The 19,003-nt window shown below is 45.0% G+C and overlaps 1 protein-coding gene across 3 annotated transcripts in view; it reads left to right on the forward strand.

The window, feature by feature from the left end:
- The first annotated feature begins 4,746 nt into the window (after window positions 1-4,746).
- UCK2 (uridine-cytidine kinase 2) overlaps window positions 4,747-19,003 on the forward strand; it is a 69,568-nt gene continuing 55,311 nt past the window's right edge. The window contains exons 1-2 of one of the 3 annotated variants that reach the window (XM_074349745.1): window positions 4,747-5,355; window positions 9,561-17,408. In XM_074349745.1, the coding sequence (XP_074205846.1) occupies window positions 4,865-5,355; window positions 9,561-9,972 (903 nt within the window). In that variant the 5' untranslated portion in view covers window positions 4,747-4,864 and the 3' untranslated portion in view covers window positions 9,973-17,408. Of the gene's footprint in view, window positions 5,356-9,557; window positions 17,409-19,003 lie in introns of those variants that run through there. The other 2 variants (XM_074349744.1, XM_074349746.1) reach the window with 2 other exon arrangements.

Raw genomic sequence — 19,003 nt, forward strand, 5'->3', positions numbered from 1 at the left:
CTGAGTTCCAAAGGGCAGATTCAAACAGTTGTTAATCAGGGAAGGGAGGGGATGCAAAGACGAGGGAGGAACAGCCAAGAAGCAACAGTGCAGCGATCACGCAGTGTCCTGGTTCCCCCTCAAGGAACAGACATAATAATACCTTTGAGCTCCTCTGTAGGAACCAAGGCCCTCACTGAGGCGGAGCATGAGGTTACTGGAACACCACCCTGTTACTTCACTGCCAATCAACTAGAAGAATGTCTGCACGCAGGTGAAAATAATGAAGACTCTGACCCCCTCCCACAATGATTCTCCCTCTAAAAACTTTCATGGTTGAGCAGAATTGTCAGAGTTGTTTTTTGGACACGAGTCTGCCTTCTCTCCAGGTTGCCGGCCTCCTGAGTGAAGCAACCTTTCCTTTTCCAATCAACACTTGTCTCTTGAGTACTGGCTTTCGAGCAGCAAGCAGCCAAGCCTGAGCTCAGTAACATTAGGACACAGACTATTCCTAGTGATAAACAGGGACATTTCATAATGAAAAAGGATATGTATATGATATACGTTCACATATGTGTTACATACACATAGACATATAAAGAGATGGGTATGATATTTATAACCACTCATAAATGTATATATACCTAACAAAAGAGCTCCAAAATACATGCAGTGAAAAGTGACATAACTGAAATGAAAAATGGATAATTCAACAATTTTAGTTGGTGATTTCAAAAGTTCACTCTCTGTATGTGATGGCCAGGAGAAATGCCTCAAAGAACTCCACCTGCAAGGGACATGACTGACCAAGAGCCCCAGCTAGTGTGCTCTGAAATAAACTGCTGCATTTGTTCCCTAACCATGCTTCCCATAGGTGACTGGCAGCCAACTGGAATACTGAATATCACTGGACTACTAAGGCAGGCCCATCCCTAGGAGAGATGAGGCTCTTCTGATTGTTAACTTCAACATGAGGACTCCCAACAGCTTGGAAAGACTGAAAGGCTGAAAAACAGAAAGGCTGAAATGTTCTTAGTCTGTACTGTGGTCCAGGATGCTTCTGCCCAACCTTCCCTACCGCTCTCCCTCACTCAGGGTCAGGCCTGTGTTGTCATCTGAAAGCTCTTTCTTCCAGACTTTTTCCAGCTCCTTCTTTCCTCTCACAGCCATTTCCCCTGATAAATCTTTTTGGGTTTAATCTCAACTTGGCAAATACTTCTTAGATGACCCAGATGAGCACAAATGGTACCAAGCGTGGTCCAAGGAAACAGGTGGTCAGATAGGGGTTTGGGACTGGCTCACCTACTGCCCGGCATATGAAGAAGATGCCATCCTGGTTGGGAAGTGGGACATGGCACAAGGTGGCGGCTCAGTTGCTGAAGATATCACTAGTGGTGACCTGGGAAAATGCCCTGGTGGAGGAGAAAGCTGTGGCAGATACAATGTTTTAGGCCTTTCAAAAACATGGGGGACCAATGTCTACAAAGAATGGACTTGGATGGTTGCTGCTAAGCTGTAGTGATATGCTTCTGTTAGCAAGCAGTTAATGGTTAAGCGTGAGAGTCAGGGAACCTCTGGGAGCTTACAAAGAGGCCCTGATCCCTTGTGCAAAGGGGAGGCACATTTGAGCAGCAGGCTGAAGACCTAATTGTTAGAGAGGCTCAGAGCTCATTAGCTGTTTGCATTGGTCAGTCAAGGCAGGAGTAATTAGAAAATATTAGGGCCTTGGTGATAAAAACCTAGGATCCTAAAATATGGCTGGGGACATCTGAATGGATGCCTTTGAGGATGCTGCCTCTGTGAGCACCATGGCCCTGGACCCTCTGTGCTTGCAGAGGTGGCCCACGGTCCCTAGGAAGAACTAACACTTCTGCTCTGCCGGTAATAGGTGCTCTCCTCTGAAGCTGCTCTTACCCCTCCCCCTCCCTGGCCACCAGGCTGAGAAGTGAGGCTATGTCAGGCCTGAGTAAATTATACTCAAAATTCTACTTGTGTGTGTGTGTGTTTCCTGGAGGAATCTCTTGCTTTTTTTAGTTTTCTTAGTCTTTGACTAAAACTATTTCTGAAACACGAGGTTCCATCCCTCAAAGCCTTAGGCCTCTCTGCCACCAGCAACAGCTGCAATTTCATCATGAAGCAGAACTGAACTCATTTTCTCTTCTAATGACCTGGGGAGAGTTCGTTTTGAGATACCAAAGGAACTTTTCAGCAACATACCATTTGAACCCCGAGCAAAAACTCATCTGCTGAATCTGCAGTCTCATTTGGCCTCCAACACCAATTGGCACCACAGCTCAACAACCTGAGGACAAACAAACCCACCATCCTTGGCTGAGCCATCAGATTAAAGGGAGCGCCTCCCCTGAGACTGATGCCATCAGCTGTACCATCCTCTGCTTTTCCTGTTGACAATTACCAGGGCTGGGGCTGGGGTGAGGCCAGGAAGGTGTTGAGGGCAAACCTGTAAGGAAGACTCCATTTTAAGCACTTGCCCTGTCTGAGAGTCAGAGCCTCCTTGGGTTTTGCACCCTAGGGGTTTCCCTTGTCTCACCCTAGTCCCAGCTCTGCACATCACCCACTATAATGCATCCATTATGGTGTAATGGACAGAGCATCAGCCCCAGGGTGGAGGGGTAGGGGGAGGGGTAGATGTAGCTTATTTACAGAGAAAGCGACCTTGGCGCTAATTGAGAAAGGTGAAGGAAAACACTGCAGAAAAGTGGGCTGGGCTGGGTGGTGGTCTGGTGATAGGAAAACAGGCAAAGGGTCAGATACAGGTCTGGGATGAGACCTGGGAACAGGAGGAAGCTAAATGGCTTAGAAGATGGAGCGTGAAGACAATGGGGATGGCCAGGAGCTTGCTCTTACTGGGTGCTGGGAGCTGGCTGGACAAGACAACTGAACTCCTGACTTTATTAAGTCTTAATTTCATAGAATCCCATTTGAAAATCTGGTTATAAGGTAGGGAGAGAAAATCAGAAAATCTCTATAGAACTCAAATCTATATGTTAACTTTTTCAAAGTCTGGGAAGATTTCTTGGGGCATATGAGATTTCGGAAACTGGACCAACTACAGTCTAAGGGCCCTTGTATGAATATTATCTTTCTGAGGAAGGGGAAGGGCATGTGGGCAAAAATCAATATACTGAATTTAAAAAAATTAACAACTTGCATTTGTGTACTGTTTTATAGGTTACAAACTCCTTTGACATTGTCTTTTTAATTCTCAGTCTTTTCTCTGTGCCTTTGCCATTTCTGTTCCCAAGTCTGAAAAATCTTTCTCCTCCTAGACTGCTGGTTGAGAGCTATTTTTAAAAACTGATTTATTGAGATATAATTCATATACCATGCAATTCACCAATTTATATGATTCACTAGTTCTTATGCAAAAGTCGTGCCACTATCATGACAATCACTTTCAGAACATTTCCTTTACCCTGAAAAGAGATCCTGGACCCATTAGCTGCCACTCCCCATTTACCCCTGACTCCTCCAGCTGTGGGCAACCACAGAAAAGTCTCTCCTTTGATTAGTTGTATCTGCACACTCAGGCTAATTTCATTCCCAAATGTTAACTAGACCCGAAGTTGATCAGACATATCTGGATATATATAAACAATTCTCACAGATAACCAAGAAAATGTATTTCCTTGAATCTTTTCTAGCTCTGGATTTGTTTTTTTCTCAGTGGGAGGGGAAGGCAGGCAGCTGGAAATCACTTAATCTAGAATCTGCTGTGTAATTGCTATGTTAGGCTCAAATGTGATCTGAACATCCCTAGCTATGGGATTTGGTGACCAGGCTCCCAAGAGAGAATGACACAGCACAGGGAATAGCACAGGCAGCCTGCTTGGCTTTATAGAGAGTAAAGACGCAGAAGTCCTTGTTGAGGTCACCAGTGCTGAGAATATCCTTAATAATTTAAATGGACAAGAGGAATTTCCTTATGTGAGGGTGAGCCAGCCCTAGGGGCAGAAGAGGGAAAAGCCCACTAGTCTACTAGTCTTACTCCTACCTCTCTTCCCTGTGCCCCAGCAAAGGCTTCCTTTCCAGCCCTTTAGATGTCTTTTCTCATAGAACACTTACATAGGGTCTGTAACTGTGCCAAGTACTATTTTAAGTACTTTCAATATAATAATTCATTTAATACAATAATCCTAGCATGTAACTGCCATTATCATTCCCATCTAACAGATGAGATCCTTGAGCAAGGGAGATTAACTTGCTCCTGGGACTGCCTGTGGATGCAGAAATCTAGTTCCAGAGGTGGCACTGCTCTGAGTCATCCGCAGCTACTGCCTTTGTAACCAAGTGCCTAATTGCCCATCTCTGAAAAAACAGTTCAAGTAAACGTATTAACAAGTCCACATGACGTTAAGTATTATATGAATGTTTCCACAAGCCCTAACTCCACAGGAACCTCAACGTTTGGGATTCCAAACCATGGTTAGAAAGGGCGTTGATGTTAGGAAGGAGGGCGCCCCTCAGAGGAGACCTTCAAGTTACCCTTCTCTAGGAAGGACTTCAGAGTCGCCTGTTAAGGACGACGGCGTTTGGGGGTTTCCAAGAGAGGAAATATTTAAAGCCAGCGGCTGACATACTATTTTGGCAAACGGGAGGGGAAAAAAATCTCATTTTCGGAACACAAGTTTTTAGCCTGGATAATGGGTAAATGACATTAACTCTTTGTATCATTTTAACTGTCCAAGTTTGTTCGAATTTTGCCTCTGAAACCTGGAGGCATCCCCTCCTTTACTTGATCTGCCCTTTTAGCCTTTTAACCCTTTTGAAATGGGTGGTAGCATACCAACTTAAAACGCAGTGGCTCCTTTTTTTTTTTGCCTCGGTCCGCCGCAGATGGTCCGGGAAAGGGTTAACCGGGCGGATGGGGAGGAGGGTCGGGCTCACACCTTTCCCAGAGACCTCAGGCGGCGGCGGCGGGGCCCGGGAGGGGCGGAGGCTGGGGCCAGACGCCTCGCCGCCTCTGCCTCGGCGAATAGCAGCGCGCTGCCCGCCCGGATTGGAGCAGCAGCATCACGCTGACCTCTGCCTGGGATGTAAACCGGGGCCGGCTGCTGCGGGCAGAGGAAGGCTCTCGGCTCCTCCGGGGAAGCCAGCCCCAGCACCGGGCTCCGAGCGGCGCGCAGGGAGCGGCGGCAGCCTTGAACTGGGCAGCGCCCAGCGGCGGCTGCGGGAAGCGGAGCGAGCCCGGCGCGGGCGCGGGCGTGGAGCGTGCGTCCGTTCGCACAGGCAGCGGGAGGAGGGGCGGCGCGAGCCATGGCCGGGGACAGCGAGCAGACCCTGCAGAACCACCAGCAGCCCAACGGCGGCGAGCCCTTCCTTATCGGCGTCAGCGGGGGCACGGCCAGCGGCAAGGTACGACGGGGCCCGGGGGCCGCGCTCTCTTCCCCTCCGCTCGCCTCCCGGGCCCGGGCCCGGCGGCGGCGCATGTGGCCGGCGGCCGCGGGCCGTGTCAGTTGCTGCAGCCACCGCGTGGCCCGCGCGCCTCCGCTCCTGGCCGCGTTCCAGCGCCGAGTCTTCCCCGCGCGGACTCCGGGCGCCGCGGCGGGGGGCCGGAGGGCGGGGACTCGGGCCAACGAGGTTCCAGGGGTACCCTGGCCACCGATCACGGGGCTGGCCCCCTCCCTCTCGTTTTTCCCCCCCCGCGGCAGTAACTCGTGGCCGGGGTCCTATGGGGGAGGGGCAGAGAAAGCGGATGCTTATTGTTTTGCCAGTCAGACGTGGGAAAGAGGGCTTTAAGCAGGGTCCTCCAAGAGCCCCCGATACCCCCGTCTTCCCCCCCGGCGTGGCGCTGATGTGCTCGCCCAGCAGCGCAGCCCGGGTGCCAAGGGCGGAGCGAGCCGGCTAGCCCGACCGCGAGGGCTGCGAGAACGCGCGAGGCGGCGTCCCGGGGAAGGGGAGCCCCACTTGGGCTGGACGCGGGAGCTGGGGATTGCAGGGGTTTCCGGGTAAAATCCTGAGAGCCAGATAGGCGAGATGACATCAATGAAATGATCATAGTCGGGGCTTCTCTCTCTCTCTCTCTCTTTTTTTGTTATAAGAGGAAACGCGGTCCGCTTCAATGAGAAAGTTGTTCTGGCTCCAAGCTCTTCGAGGTCTGGGGCACCCGCGTCTTGGATCCACGGAAAGAGGTCGTCCTCTGGGTGTCTGACTTCTCTAGGATCCTTCCTTCTGTCTGTCTTTTTTTCCCCCCAGTAAGACAAGAGGAGGCTAGGGAAATGCTTTCCTAGCTTTACCGTGGGCTTTTTCTGCAGGTGGAGAAGGGTGGAGTCCTCCCAGATGTTTCTTTGCTCTCCTGCGGTTAAGATGTGGCTACTTGTTTCCTTCACAGTTTTAACAGTCTCCAGTTCATTTGGTGCGCGGAACTCCTCCAGGGGAGCCTGCGGGAGATGGGTGCTGCGCTGTGGGTTTGGCGAGGCGGGATGATGCCTCCTAAGGCTGGGGAGAGCAGAGCAGGAAGGCTGGTTGGCGCCATGAGGAGCGAGCCACGAGGTTTTCACTCCGGAGCCGACTCCGCCGTAGCCCCTCCTCCATTTTGGTTGCACATTTCCCCCTCCAGGTCTGGACTGCTTTGGCGCATGGGGCCCGGACTCGGCAGCTGGCGCTGGGTGACTTCTTTATGGATTAGTTAATCTCGTCGGTGGCTCCCAGGAGTAAGAATCTGCCTGTTTTAGGCCCCAGAAGTTTATGTTGAATTTTTTCCCCGGTTGAATGCATTTTTATTTTTAATTTTTTTTTCTTTTGGTAATGTTCTCTACGAGTACTATTACTAGTAAGTCACAGCCAAACCAGGATTCCGCCTCTTTTAGGAAGTTTACCTGTTCTATTATAATTACCTCACCTCCCCATCCCCCCACCCCTTCCATAGCATATTCGTGTTGCGTGGGACCTTTTTTTTGGGTGGTTTTTCAGGGCTGTATTCCCGGAGCTCCTAGCACGATGCGTGACATATAGTTGAGCCCAAATATTAACCTGAGGTCCAGCCCTCCTAGGGGGAAGGAGGCAGATGGGCATAGCATTTGGGAACAAAATGACCTTGGTAATCATCTAAGTAATTGACTTACTACAGAGATGGAAACTGAGATCCTAAAAGGTAAAATAACTCCCTTCTCCTCATTCTCGTGTGCGCCTCAATTATCAACTTGTTCTCAGTCGATAATCAGTATAAATTTAAGTGTTATTTCGGTAACGTGTCAAGTAGGAGCTAGTAGTGAGCGGTTAAGGGAGAAGCTAACTCCGCTGTCCCTATTTCTCAAGGAGGAAGCAACTACCAAAAAAGTGTCTTTTCATACACTTTTTAAAGCACGTTGTACAGCTGCGGCACTTACAAATACTTTGTCATTGTTTAAGATTATTTGATAATTGTTTGGTTCCTAAGAAAGCCCAAGGGAGCACTGAATGGACTTCTAAAATTCCGTACTGTAGTCGGTTTGCTGCAATTATGTCTTGATTCTATATTTGTCTTTCTTGCCTTTCTTCCGAGGAATGTGAAGTTTTTTTTTCTTTTAAAGGATGGTCAGCATCAAGAAACTGGACTTTCTTTGAAAGCCTCAAGCTTGAACGTTCCCACAGTACAGGGGGTCTGGAAGCAAGGTTGATACTTTGCCTCCCTGGGTATTTGCATTGGGTCTGTTAAAGGAATTTGGGAGGAGGCACAAGGCCTAAGAACATCATCAAAAATGACACTTTTACAGCTAGAAGGGACCTCAAAGGCCCTGGATCCCAGTACTGAATCTGATGGCTTGTAGATGAGAAAACAAACGAATTCACATCATACAGTTAGTGGTGGAGCTGGAACTAGCCCTGTGCGGCTCTGTCCTTGCTGTTGCCTTGTTTAAGAATTGATGTTAAGGCATACGCAGAGAACCAAGTTTACATCTTCAACGTGGAAGGGGGCTACTTGGAAATGGCTACAGAATGGTATCAGAGGTACTTGACCCAAAAGCAAATGGAAATGCAGATTGCTTTGAACCCAGTGGCCCCATAGTATAGATCTTGAGTGATTTCTCCCCTCCTCCATTCCTTCTTTATAAGAAAAGACAACTCCCTGTTGAAGTGCTCTTGAGAACTCTGATTTGTCTCCATGTTGTGGCTCCCCTGAGTTATAAGCATTTTATCTTAGGCTAAATTGTTTTGGTGCTAGAAGGCAAAAATAGTGATAGCCGGTCTGTATATCACATTTTTTTTAGCTTGTTTTAAAAATGAAGATGAATTAGAATTCTAGAGTAAGCTTTGCTAGGCTGCCATGGCAAATCATTGTTCAAAACTCATCTTAAAATTGTGGGTTTAGAAGGTAATTCTGATCTGTAGGTTAAAAATCAAGTTCTCGTATTTCCTCCTGGAGGCCAGGTCTAGAGAGAGCCAGGAGTAATGGGGAAAAGAAACTAGTTTAAACTTCTTTACCTGCGTAAATATCCATGACTTTAGGTGCCATTCCCTCTTTATTTTTGCTGTTTCTGCCCTTGTGACTTCTTCTTTGGCCAATTGAAATAGCTTCTCAATCTGCTCCTTCCCACTGCCTGCAGAATGGGTTCTCCTTAACAGCTCTGACTGTGTCACTGTCTTTGGAAACCTTTAACGCCTCTCCATTGCCCAGACTACAGGTCAGATACTTCAGCACAGTGGAAATCCCCCCAGCCCCCAAATGCGGTCCCAGACTGTTTATTTTTCCACGCTTGTCCCTTTCCCCCACCCCCCAGTGCACACAGACAACATCTGTGGAACTGCTTTCACTTATTTATGCTTTTGCTTCTTGTCTTCTCTCTAATCCTTTTAGGCCTTCAGTTCTGTCAGTCCTTCCCCGAGGGAACTTTGTTATCCATTTCCTTAATCAGAATAATTTTTTTGTCTCTAACATCCATCCTTTCACCACGTTTTGCCTAGTGCTAGGGTTATTGGTTGACTGCCTCGCCCACTGTGATAAAAGTTCTGTAAGAGCGTTTCCTTATTTCTGCCATCGTGCCCATTACAGTGTTTGATGTGGTGTGGGTATCTGACATGTGCTGAACTGAGTTAAGGCAGACCACAGTTTATAATTGTCCCCTTATTCTTATAATTTATAAGGCTATTTGGATTAGAATTTGAAGCCATGGTTGAAACCATACGTAACTGTACTCTTGGTGTTGAAATGACCAAACAGTGTAAACCCCCTTGAACCAATGTGGTAGGACACACTGGTATTGCCTAGTTAGAGCCTAGTGTTTGTTTACTGTGTACTAGATAGGCATTTTGTTGAGTGAATGTCATTATGCAGAGACTGTATTATGTGCTTAGAGTTGAGGGGAATATAAGGAAATATGAGAGAAAGTCTCTGTCAGTATTTTTTAGTGACAAGCTGTTTAAACCACTTTCGCCATCAAGCCAATTTATCATTAAAGCATTTGATTATCTCTTCCCTTTGAAGTCAGGCAGGTGTCTTCCCCGTTGATGGATAACAGTGGAAGATGAGGTGAGCAGAATTAACTTGCCTGAGGTCATGCAGCAGTGATAGAACGTGGATTGGAATCCAGATTTTTCCCTTTTCTAAATCTGTTGCCTGTTTTGAACTGTCTCCCCAGCAGCGACCAGTCCTCAGAGGTATTTGGAGGGAGGTGGGTCAGACTGTGTGTGATTAATACAGACCTGGAGAAGAAAATGGCAGCCCTCTCAGTGGTGGGGGCTGTCACCTCAGATCGGCTTCACCATGAGTCAGCATCTGCCTTTGGAGCGCTCTGGAACGTGCCCTGGACCTGCCTCGCCTTGGCTCCCACTGTCCTGTTCCTGGAACCTCAGCAGCCATCCCCATCTGGCCAGATGGCTCATTCTACACCCTCGCTCCATCAGGGGCTCCCAGAGCCTTGGGACTGCTTTGGTCCCTCTGCATTTTGCTCAGAGCTGACCTTGTCAGCTTTGTACTGCCCCAAGCTGCTGCTCTGGCCCTGCAGACCCCCTGCCACTCTCCCCTTTCGTCTCTTTTCCAGCCACATGCCCTAGCTTGGCCCCTTACAAGTCCCCTCTGCCCAAGGCTCTTCGCTCCAGCTGAAATTCCCCTCTGGTTGATTACTCCAGCGCCTAGCAGTGCCTGCTAGGAGGAAGCCCAGACAGCCTCCTGTGGTTCCTCTCCTGCTGTGCCTTTGGTCAGCTACCACCTCCTTTATTTCTTGTTGGAAAGCCTTTGAAGTGTGGTTTCTGATGCGCGCGCTGTCTGGTGTCACCTAACTCCTGCTCTCTGTACCTATAGCGCTGGCATAGGTCTTCTGCCTCTTTGTTGAGTCTTGCTCTCATGAGGTTCTGTGATGGAGACAGATTGTATTTGGGAATTTCATGGCTGAAGACCTGACCTTTTTTTTGCTAGTGGGATCTGACATGGTGCTGTTAGAACTGCTAAAGATCTCTGAGGTCTTTTAATGTGTGTCTCACTTTTTTTAATCAATAGAAAAGGCTTGAGGGAATATTCCATGTGTGTGCATGTGTATATACATATGCTTTCTTTTCATTAAACTATTTTTATCATTAAGCCAATGTATCATTAAAGCATTTGATTATCTTGTCATAATTATAATGTATCTGTATATGTAAGTTATATATGTATAATCAATACATAATTAAAAACAAAAAATTATCACATAATTAAAAGCAAAAACATATAGTTAAAAACAAAAAACAAAATTAAAAAAGAATTATGAAAAGATGAAGAAATGAAATAAACACTTAAAAATTGTGGTTTCTTTAATGGTATAAAACCTTTTGATTCTTTTACTAAAGTATTTTTTATTTGTGACTAAAATTTTTTTTATTTTTAGGAAGCTTATTTCAAATGCGTGATTCGTGCATCTTGGATGATCTTGGTGATCTTACTCTTAGTGATAATATAAAGCTGAAGATTTGGCTCTAAGTTGTCTCATGAATCTTGATTTAATGACCATATTTGAAAAAGTTATTCCCTAAAATGATCCAAGTACAAGAAACTCATCATTTGTATTATGTACCAAATCATGGTAGTCCCATCCCCCAGTTATGCAGTGACTGTTGTTAAAAACCAGCAGGAAAATTTTTATCTTCTTTGCTGTCCCTCAGCTATTTTTGTAGACCAAGGTGTTCCACTTAATGCTTTTTAACTAGTGGACTCAAAACCCACTCAGGATCCTCACTTGGAATTATTTGCAGGTTTTTCCAAGTTTTCTGTTTATGAGTTTTATAGGCACACACATAGTTTTTGGCAACTAAGTTGTCTAACAGTGGAAACATTTTCAAAATATTTTTTTAACATTGACTTTGATAATTTGATTTTAATACACATACTGCTTTTCTTTCAACCTTACATAAAAACAGCAAGTCAAAAACTTTACTTTTGAAAGTAAAATATTTCCAAATGAACAAGTAGCTGCAAAATTTACGTGAAAAAAAAAGGAAAAGACAGAATTTTCTAGAAGACAAAATAAAAGTTGTAAAAGTTGTCAGATTTTGACAAGACACAGGCATCAGCATTCAGTTCACATACACGCAAGAGGTTAAGTCTAACATGAGAGTTCATTCAGAAAGCAAAGTATTTACCATCAACAAAAGTACCATCAATGGACTGTTTAACCTGAAAAATAAAAAGAATCATAAAACGTAGGAATTCTCAGGCCTGTCTTAAGCAGTAACCTGATTAGATATGGGGGCATTTGTTCTAAAATGAATCGTGTATGCTTGAGAATTTTGTATGATGATGGAAGACGGTGATAATCAAAAAGGTCAGTTTGCCTTGTCACCTGGCTATTAAAAATGATTTTTTCATTGTGCAGGTTTCTTTTAAAAAGCAATTATTTTCCCACGGTGACTCCCTGTGAAACTGCAGAAAAAGTGTCAAGAGTACCTCTGTCCCTCTCACACTTGCTTTAGTGGCCTTGCACGCCCTATGTCGGAAACTCGAGTTCCCTGCGAAGGGACCTGGAGTACCCTGCGGTGGTTTTCAGCAGTGCCTCCTCTTCCCGTCCCATGTGGTCCCACACTTCGTTTGGGTAGAGCATTCATTTCGCAAGAGTAGTGACAGAGAAGATTCTACCACTTGCCTTTTTGTATGACTTGGGGCACGTTATTGTAGGGCTTCTGTTAAGAATTTTGCATGCTGTGTACATGGTGGAAGTGTAAGACTTTTGTGTGTGGAGCTGAAGTTATGCGTCTTTATTGCCTTAATCAGTCTGTAAGTGTGCTGTCTGGTCTGATAGTCTGGCAATTCCCAACCTCCTCTCCCCTTGGCTGAGGAACTGCTTTGTCCTATCTCAGTAAACATCCTTTGTTTGTTTGCCTGTCCTGTAGGAAGTCCAGAGTTGTACAGATGTCTCTGGGATCGCCTTCTCCCAGATGGTGGAGGCTGAGTTTTGTCTCTGCCCTGTGCAGGTGGGTAGTCTCTCTCAGGCTGTACAGAGAATGAGTGTAGTGGAATGGGATGCTCAGAGTGCTGACCTGGGATTTTGGACTGTGGTCTTTATACATGTTTGCATCCACTTCTCCTTAGAGAATGTTGGAGAATTCTTTATTCTTTCACATGTTTAGTGTTTTTTTAAAATACACATGCACACACACATACATACATATATATATATATATTCACACACATACATTCTTTTTCAGATTCTTTTCCATTATAGATTATTACAAGATACTGAATGTGGTTTCCTGTGCTATATAGTAGGCCCTTGTTGTTTATTTTATATATAGTAGTGTGTATATTAATCCAAAACTCCTAATTTACCCACCTCCCCCTTCCCCTTTGGTAACCATAGTTTATTTTCTATGTCTGTGAGTCTATTTCTGGCTTGCAAATAAGTTTATTTGTATTTTTTTTTTTAGATTCTACATATAGGTGATATCATATTTGTCTTTCTCTGTCTTACTTCACTCATCCATGTTCCTGCAAATGGCATTATTTCACTCTTTTCATGGCTGACTAATATTCCATTGCATGTATACACCGCATCTTCTTTATCCAGTCATCTGTTGGTGGACATTTAGGTTGTTTCCATGCCTTGGCTATTGTAAATAGTGCTGCTATGAACATTGGGGTGCAGGTGTCTTTTCAAATTATAGTTTTCTCCAGATGTACGCCCAGAAGTGTGATTGCTGGATCATATGGTAGCTCTATGTGTAGTTTTTTAAGAAACGTCCGTACTATCTCCATAGTGGCTGCACCTGTTTACATTCCCACCAAGAGTGTAGGAGGCCCCTCATGTGATTTTGACATCAATTTATTTTTCATCATGAGTAAAAAGTAGCAAAGGATGTAATTTCTGATATATTCTAAATGTTGACATTTTAAAATATTTATTGTTTCATTCTTTTAAATGTATCTGATGGCCTCTAAATACTGTAATAATTTGAATTATCCATTTGAAAAATACATGAATAAGCTTGTACTTGAATCAGAAATGCTAGCTTTTCAATTTTTCTCCTTGAAACCATTTTCAATTCCACTTTCCCCACAAAATGTTAATTTATTTTTATGCTTGAAAATCTTTTATTGAACATCCTGTCATCCTTCTGCAACAAGAATATGTATGTACATTGGAATGATTTTTATTTCCTGTTCTCATAAATCTTTTCAGTGTTCACTTCTTTTGGATCACGTTACTACAGTTATTAGCATAAATTAATCAGAACAAGTAGGTATCCGTTTTGATAAGTAAACACAGAAGGTGGAGTTTTGTTGGAAGGCAACTTGATGAGATGGATGGCACTCCCTCACCCCATTATTTTATGTGTTGGTGGATGATTACTATTACTACTCGATGCTAGAATAAGATTTTTTACTGTATAGATATAAACTTTGAGAAACTTTGTTGATATAAGTAGATGAGAATGGAAGAACTTTTGTTATATTAAGATCACTCACTTTTTGTCTTTTAAGTTATGTCAGAACCTGATGCTATCTTTGTGAATAAGCTAGCTTGCCACCCACCTCCTTTGATTTTGTTGAAAGCAGAAAACTGGAAACCTGCAGATTTATAGAAGGATTTGTTACCCACTTATTAGGTGATTCCCCCCTCCTTTTTTTTTTTTTTTTTTTGGTTATCCTTTTTTTTTTTTTAACTTTATTACATTTTTGTGGGGGGGGTAATTAGGTTTATTTATTTATTTAAATGGAGGTACTGGGAATTGAACCCAGGACCTCGACATGCTAAGCATGTGCTCTACCACCGTACCGTCCTCACTGGTCATTCACTTTTCAGTATCAGCTTTAGTATTTCAAATCACCCTTTTATGGCCACTGATTTGGGAAACTTGGGTTCCATTCTAGCTTTGCCAGTTACTTATTAGGTATATTCATTTATAGAGAAGAAGGTCCTTTCAGCCCTTGACATTCCACAATTCTGTAAATTGCCTTGAATATCCTGTAATTGTTTTTTTTTTTTTTTTTTTTTCACCACTAGTCACACATACCAAGTGCTCCGAACCCGCCTAAGGCAGAGACTGACATCTTGCCACTTGGCAACACCTGCCTGAACTGGATTCCTCACAGGTCCTGGGACCATGTGTGCTTTCTCTCACTCCTTGTCCCTCGAGTTCGTCCCTCTGCCCTCCTTCCTTTTCCTTACCTGGATGACCCCTGCTTATCTTTCCATGCGCATTCTCTCTCTCAGGCAGTCCTCCTGGCATGGTTCGGTGTCCCTCTGCAGTCTTGCTGAAGCATCGTACCAGATGCTTGGAATTCTCCCCCACCCAGCGTGGACCTTGCTTCATTAGGCTGTCTTCCCCTCTAGACTGAGCTCTCAGGATCAGGGTTGAGGTTTTCCTCACTGTTGCCTGAGGCTCACACATGGGCTAAAAACACTTTAGGTGGGTTCTCAATAAATATTTGTTAAATAACCAGGTATTAAGGACCTTTTTCTCAAGCTCTGTAGTATCTTCACTTGGATGTAGAACAAGAGTGTCAGTAAGTCTCATATTTAACTCCTGACCTTCCCCCAGACATGCTCGACCTGCATCCTTCCCCATCTCCATTGATAACATCTTCATCCTTCCAGTTGCTCAGGCCTAAGACCTTGCAGTCATTCTTAACTGCTCTCCTTCACTTGTACCCAATCCGTTAAGAAATCTTGCTGGCCCTACCTTCTTGCCTACCTGTCCACAGTCTGACCACTTTCTACCTCCACTGCTTCCACTCTGGTCCAAGCCCCCAGCACCTCTCAGCTGGGTTATTGCAGTGGAACCCTGACTCATCTCCCTGACCTACCCTGTCCTGATCCACCCTGTTCTCATCACAGCAGCCAGAGTGATCCTGTCAAAATGAAGGCTGGGTAGTAGTTCCCCTGCTTCTGCTCAGAACCTTGCAGTAGCTTCCCATCTGACTCCCAGTAAAAGGCGAGAGTCCTTCCAAAGACCCACAAGGCCCTACAAACGGGCCTTGGCGTTGTGTTCATTGTGCACGGACAGCACTTCCTTCAGACATCTGTGTGGTTAACCCTTTCATCTCCTTGGTCTTTTTTTAAAATTGCACACAGTAGGTGCTCAGATATTTGCTGAATAAATGGGTGAAGAGTGCATTACTTTCTTGCTCAGTTTCTTCTTCTAATACTAGTTTTCAGCACTTAAACCCAGTTGCTTTGGCTGTTGCTGGGAGATCATTGTCCCTTTGCTGGTCACATTTGTATCTCCTGTTGGGGTCCCTTCACCTGGATAGGATTGTGGCATATTGCCAACCACAGAGTTTGGTGTAACTATACATACTACATGGCTTAGGTGCTTGATTAATGGTGCATTTGAAAAAATATGCAATCAACCTTAACATCTTGCTGTCAAGTTCTTACTAGTGGTGTCACCTAATTTTGTTTAACGAAATGCTTGTTGATATGAAATGGATCTTTACTTTAACTCGAGTCTTCGAAGAGTAGATCTTTTATACCAAAATGATGATCTTCTCTGTCTTAGAGGAAGGTAGATCCGTCATCTTTAGGGGAAAACGGTCTCTGCTTTGGGCAGCTTGCATTAGTCTCAATCTCGAAGCATGGATGGGAGTTGGGAAGGGGCTGAGCAGAGCTGTAGGGTGGGAGAACATGGCAGCTTTTGGGGTTCTTCTGAGCTTTAGTGTGGCTTGTTAAGGAATAGAGAATGTCCTTACTGAACTGGGGAGACTCGACATGGCAAAGACACTTTCCAAAGCTGTATGTGTAACCTTGAATTGTCCCTCTGGGATTATTTAGTGTTCTTCCTTTCATCAACACGGGTGATGTATACTTACATGTATTACAGACTGCAGTTTCTGCTGTAAAACAGCAGTGTTAAGATCTGAGATGCTGCCGTTCAAAAGGTTTTCTTGACAAAAATGCAGACGCTCTGTAAACTGAAGCAGTTACGGTCTTTACTCTTCTGATAAATTTATGATACACTCGATAGTAAGAAGTAGTTCTGAGCAGGAACAGAACTCAGAACCCAGGACGTATACCCAGGGGCCTCGGGTAGCCTGTCCCATCTGTGTGGCTCATGGCTTGGCATCTCTGCCGACAGGTGCATTGGAGTCAGCTTTACCCAAGCAGCTGTGGCGTGATGGCCCGTTTTATCAGTAGAGGTTTTCTGAGCAGCCGTTTCTGTTCTATGGTATATTGTTGTCTGCGGGAACTTTCTCCAGAAGGTGAGTTTGGGGAGGATGGTTGGTTCAGAAACCTGCTCTTTTCAGGAGGGGCGCATGTCCTGAGGACCTTTGATTTTTCTATCAAGGTAAAACATCCTATTTTGGTTAGTCAGTGGCTTCATTTTTCTCTGCTTTTTTTTAGTAGAGAAAGCAAACCTTTGAAAGTAGGAGGAGCAGACTGTTGGGTGAGACACAGTATTTGAGTAAGAGAGGCAGAAAGTACTCTCCTGGAAGGCGATGCACGTGGAGCCCTCCTTGTCTGACTCTGAAGGACACACGCTGGCCAGAGCCTGTGCTGGATTGGGTTCTGGAGGGACATGATCAGGGGACATCACGCTCAAGGTAGAAAAGACTGTGTTTTGGACATCTGAGAAGAGCTAAATCCCCAGCCTGCCATGTGGCTCCTTTTGCAGGTCTCGATGGGGTTCAAGGTCTTTCTGGCCTGATAGAATCGAAGCTTTATGATGTCTCTCCTTCATGTACGGATTGGAGTGGAACTCCTGTAAGTCCAGACAGCTCGATGGGTGGGAAAAACATGCGCTTTAGAGTCAGCCACGCTGTGTTAACATCCTAGCTCCACCCCTCCTCATCTGTCCCTTCTGGACCCGTTTCTACATTTGTGAAAAGAGATAACGTCTTGTTCGGAGAGTTGCTAGGATCCCATGAGAAGGTGTGTGCAGAGGTACCCACATTGCAGGGGGCTGCTTGGAGCCACCATCACCCACGTGCCCGTGGGTCTTGCTCTGCGGCCGTCGTGCTGTCACCGCAGGACCTTTGGCCGTTCCGCTGTCGCTTGTAACCAGCACGGCTCCCTGGCACATCAGCCTGGCCGGCATCCAGGCGCGGTGGCGTTGATAGCAGTGGGGACCCAGTAGGGCAGTGTGATGCCCACTTACTAACATGATGCTGTTTCCTTGAGGCTGTGGCCTTTCTTCTTTGCTCACAAAGCCACAGCGCGTCAGATGGCGGCCCCTCTCTTCTCCGGCTGGCCTTTCCTCGTTCCTTTTCTCATCACCAGCTTGCTGTAGGGCTTACTTAGCGATTCTGTTCTGACGTTCTTAAGTTGGACCTTTTCCTGAAAAGAGTTAAGTGGACTTGTTTTATAAAGGGTAGTTAGGGGAAGAAAAAGCAGTTTATTAAATAACATGGCTTTTTTTTTTTTTAACGCTTGTCCTTAAAAATAGAACACATAGGAACGTGTATAAAATGACAAGTATGTGGTTCAGTGAATTATCACAAAGTGACCACATCTGTACACGTGCCCTCGAAGTCAAGAAATAGATTGTGACCAGCACCACGGAAAGCCCTCGCCATCACTACCCCATCCCTCAGCTGTCTCTTGCTGGCCTCCTGGAGACAAGGCAGCGTTTTACAGCTGTAGCGTTACCGCGACTTGTGGGACTCCGTCTCCTTTAGGAGACACATACATACATATGAAAATAAGGCCACTGCAGTTCTCACCCTTGTCTGCCCCCCAGAGAAAAGGTCACACCTTCCATTCCTTTGTTCTTCCGGTAAATGTTTGTTGATTTCTGACCAAGTGCCGGACACACTGTCAAGTCCTGGGAATACAGCAGTGATTATGATCAGATAAAGCCCTTCACCACGTGGCGCTTCCGAGTCGAGGTCTGACTCACCAGTGCTAACCCGGAGCCTAACCGCGTGGTAGGTGTTTAATAAATGTCTTCCAGACCCAACTAAATATGTTCCCTTTACTGTTCTCCTGTGGCATTCACCCTCTTGGGCTGTGGTCAGCCGTTAGAGTTCCGACTTTTTTTTTTTTCCTCCATATTGTCTTTTTAATTTTACTTATTTTTATTGAGATAGAGTTGATTTATAGTATTAGTTTCCTGTGTACAACATAAGTGATTCAAAATTTTTATAGCTAATACTGCACTTAAAGTTATTATAAAATATTGGCTATGTTCCCTGTGCTGTACAATATATCCTTATAGCTTATTTATTTATTAAAAAATTTTTTTTGGGGGGGAGGGAGGTAATTAGATTTTTTAAATTAACTTTTTAATGGAGGTACTGGGGATTGAACCCAGGACCTCAGGCGTGCTAAGCATGTGCTCTACCACGGAGCTATACCCTTCCCTTGGGTTATTTATCTAATACATAGTAGTTTGTATCTCTTAATCCCTTACTGTTATCTTGCCCCTACCCGCTTCCCTCTCTGTATCTGTGAGTATCTTTTTTTTTGTCATATTCACAAGTTTGTTTTATTTATATTAAACTTAGAAGTGATAGCATGTATTATTTGTCTTTCTTTAACTTATTTTTACTAAACTTGATGCCCTCCAGGTCCATCCAAGACTCTTGACTTCCAGATTCCAGGATCCTGGACTGCAGGTTGTCTATCTTTGTATTCCTAATCTTTTGCATAGAAAGGACTTCAGTCTGATTATTGAA

The sequence above is a fragment of the Camelus bactrianus genome, chromosome 21 (assembly GCF_048773025.1).
Source record: "Camelus bactrianus isolate YW-2024 breed Bactrian camel chromosome 21, ASM4877302v1, whole genome shotgun sequence".
In the NCBI taxonomy this organism is placed as follows: domain Eukaryota; kingdom Metazoa; phylum Chordata; class Mammalia; order Artiodactyla; family Camelidae; genus Camelus; species Camelus bactrianus.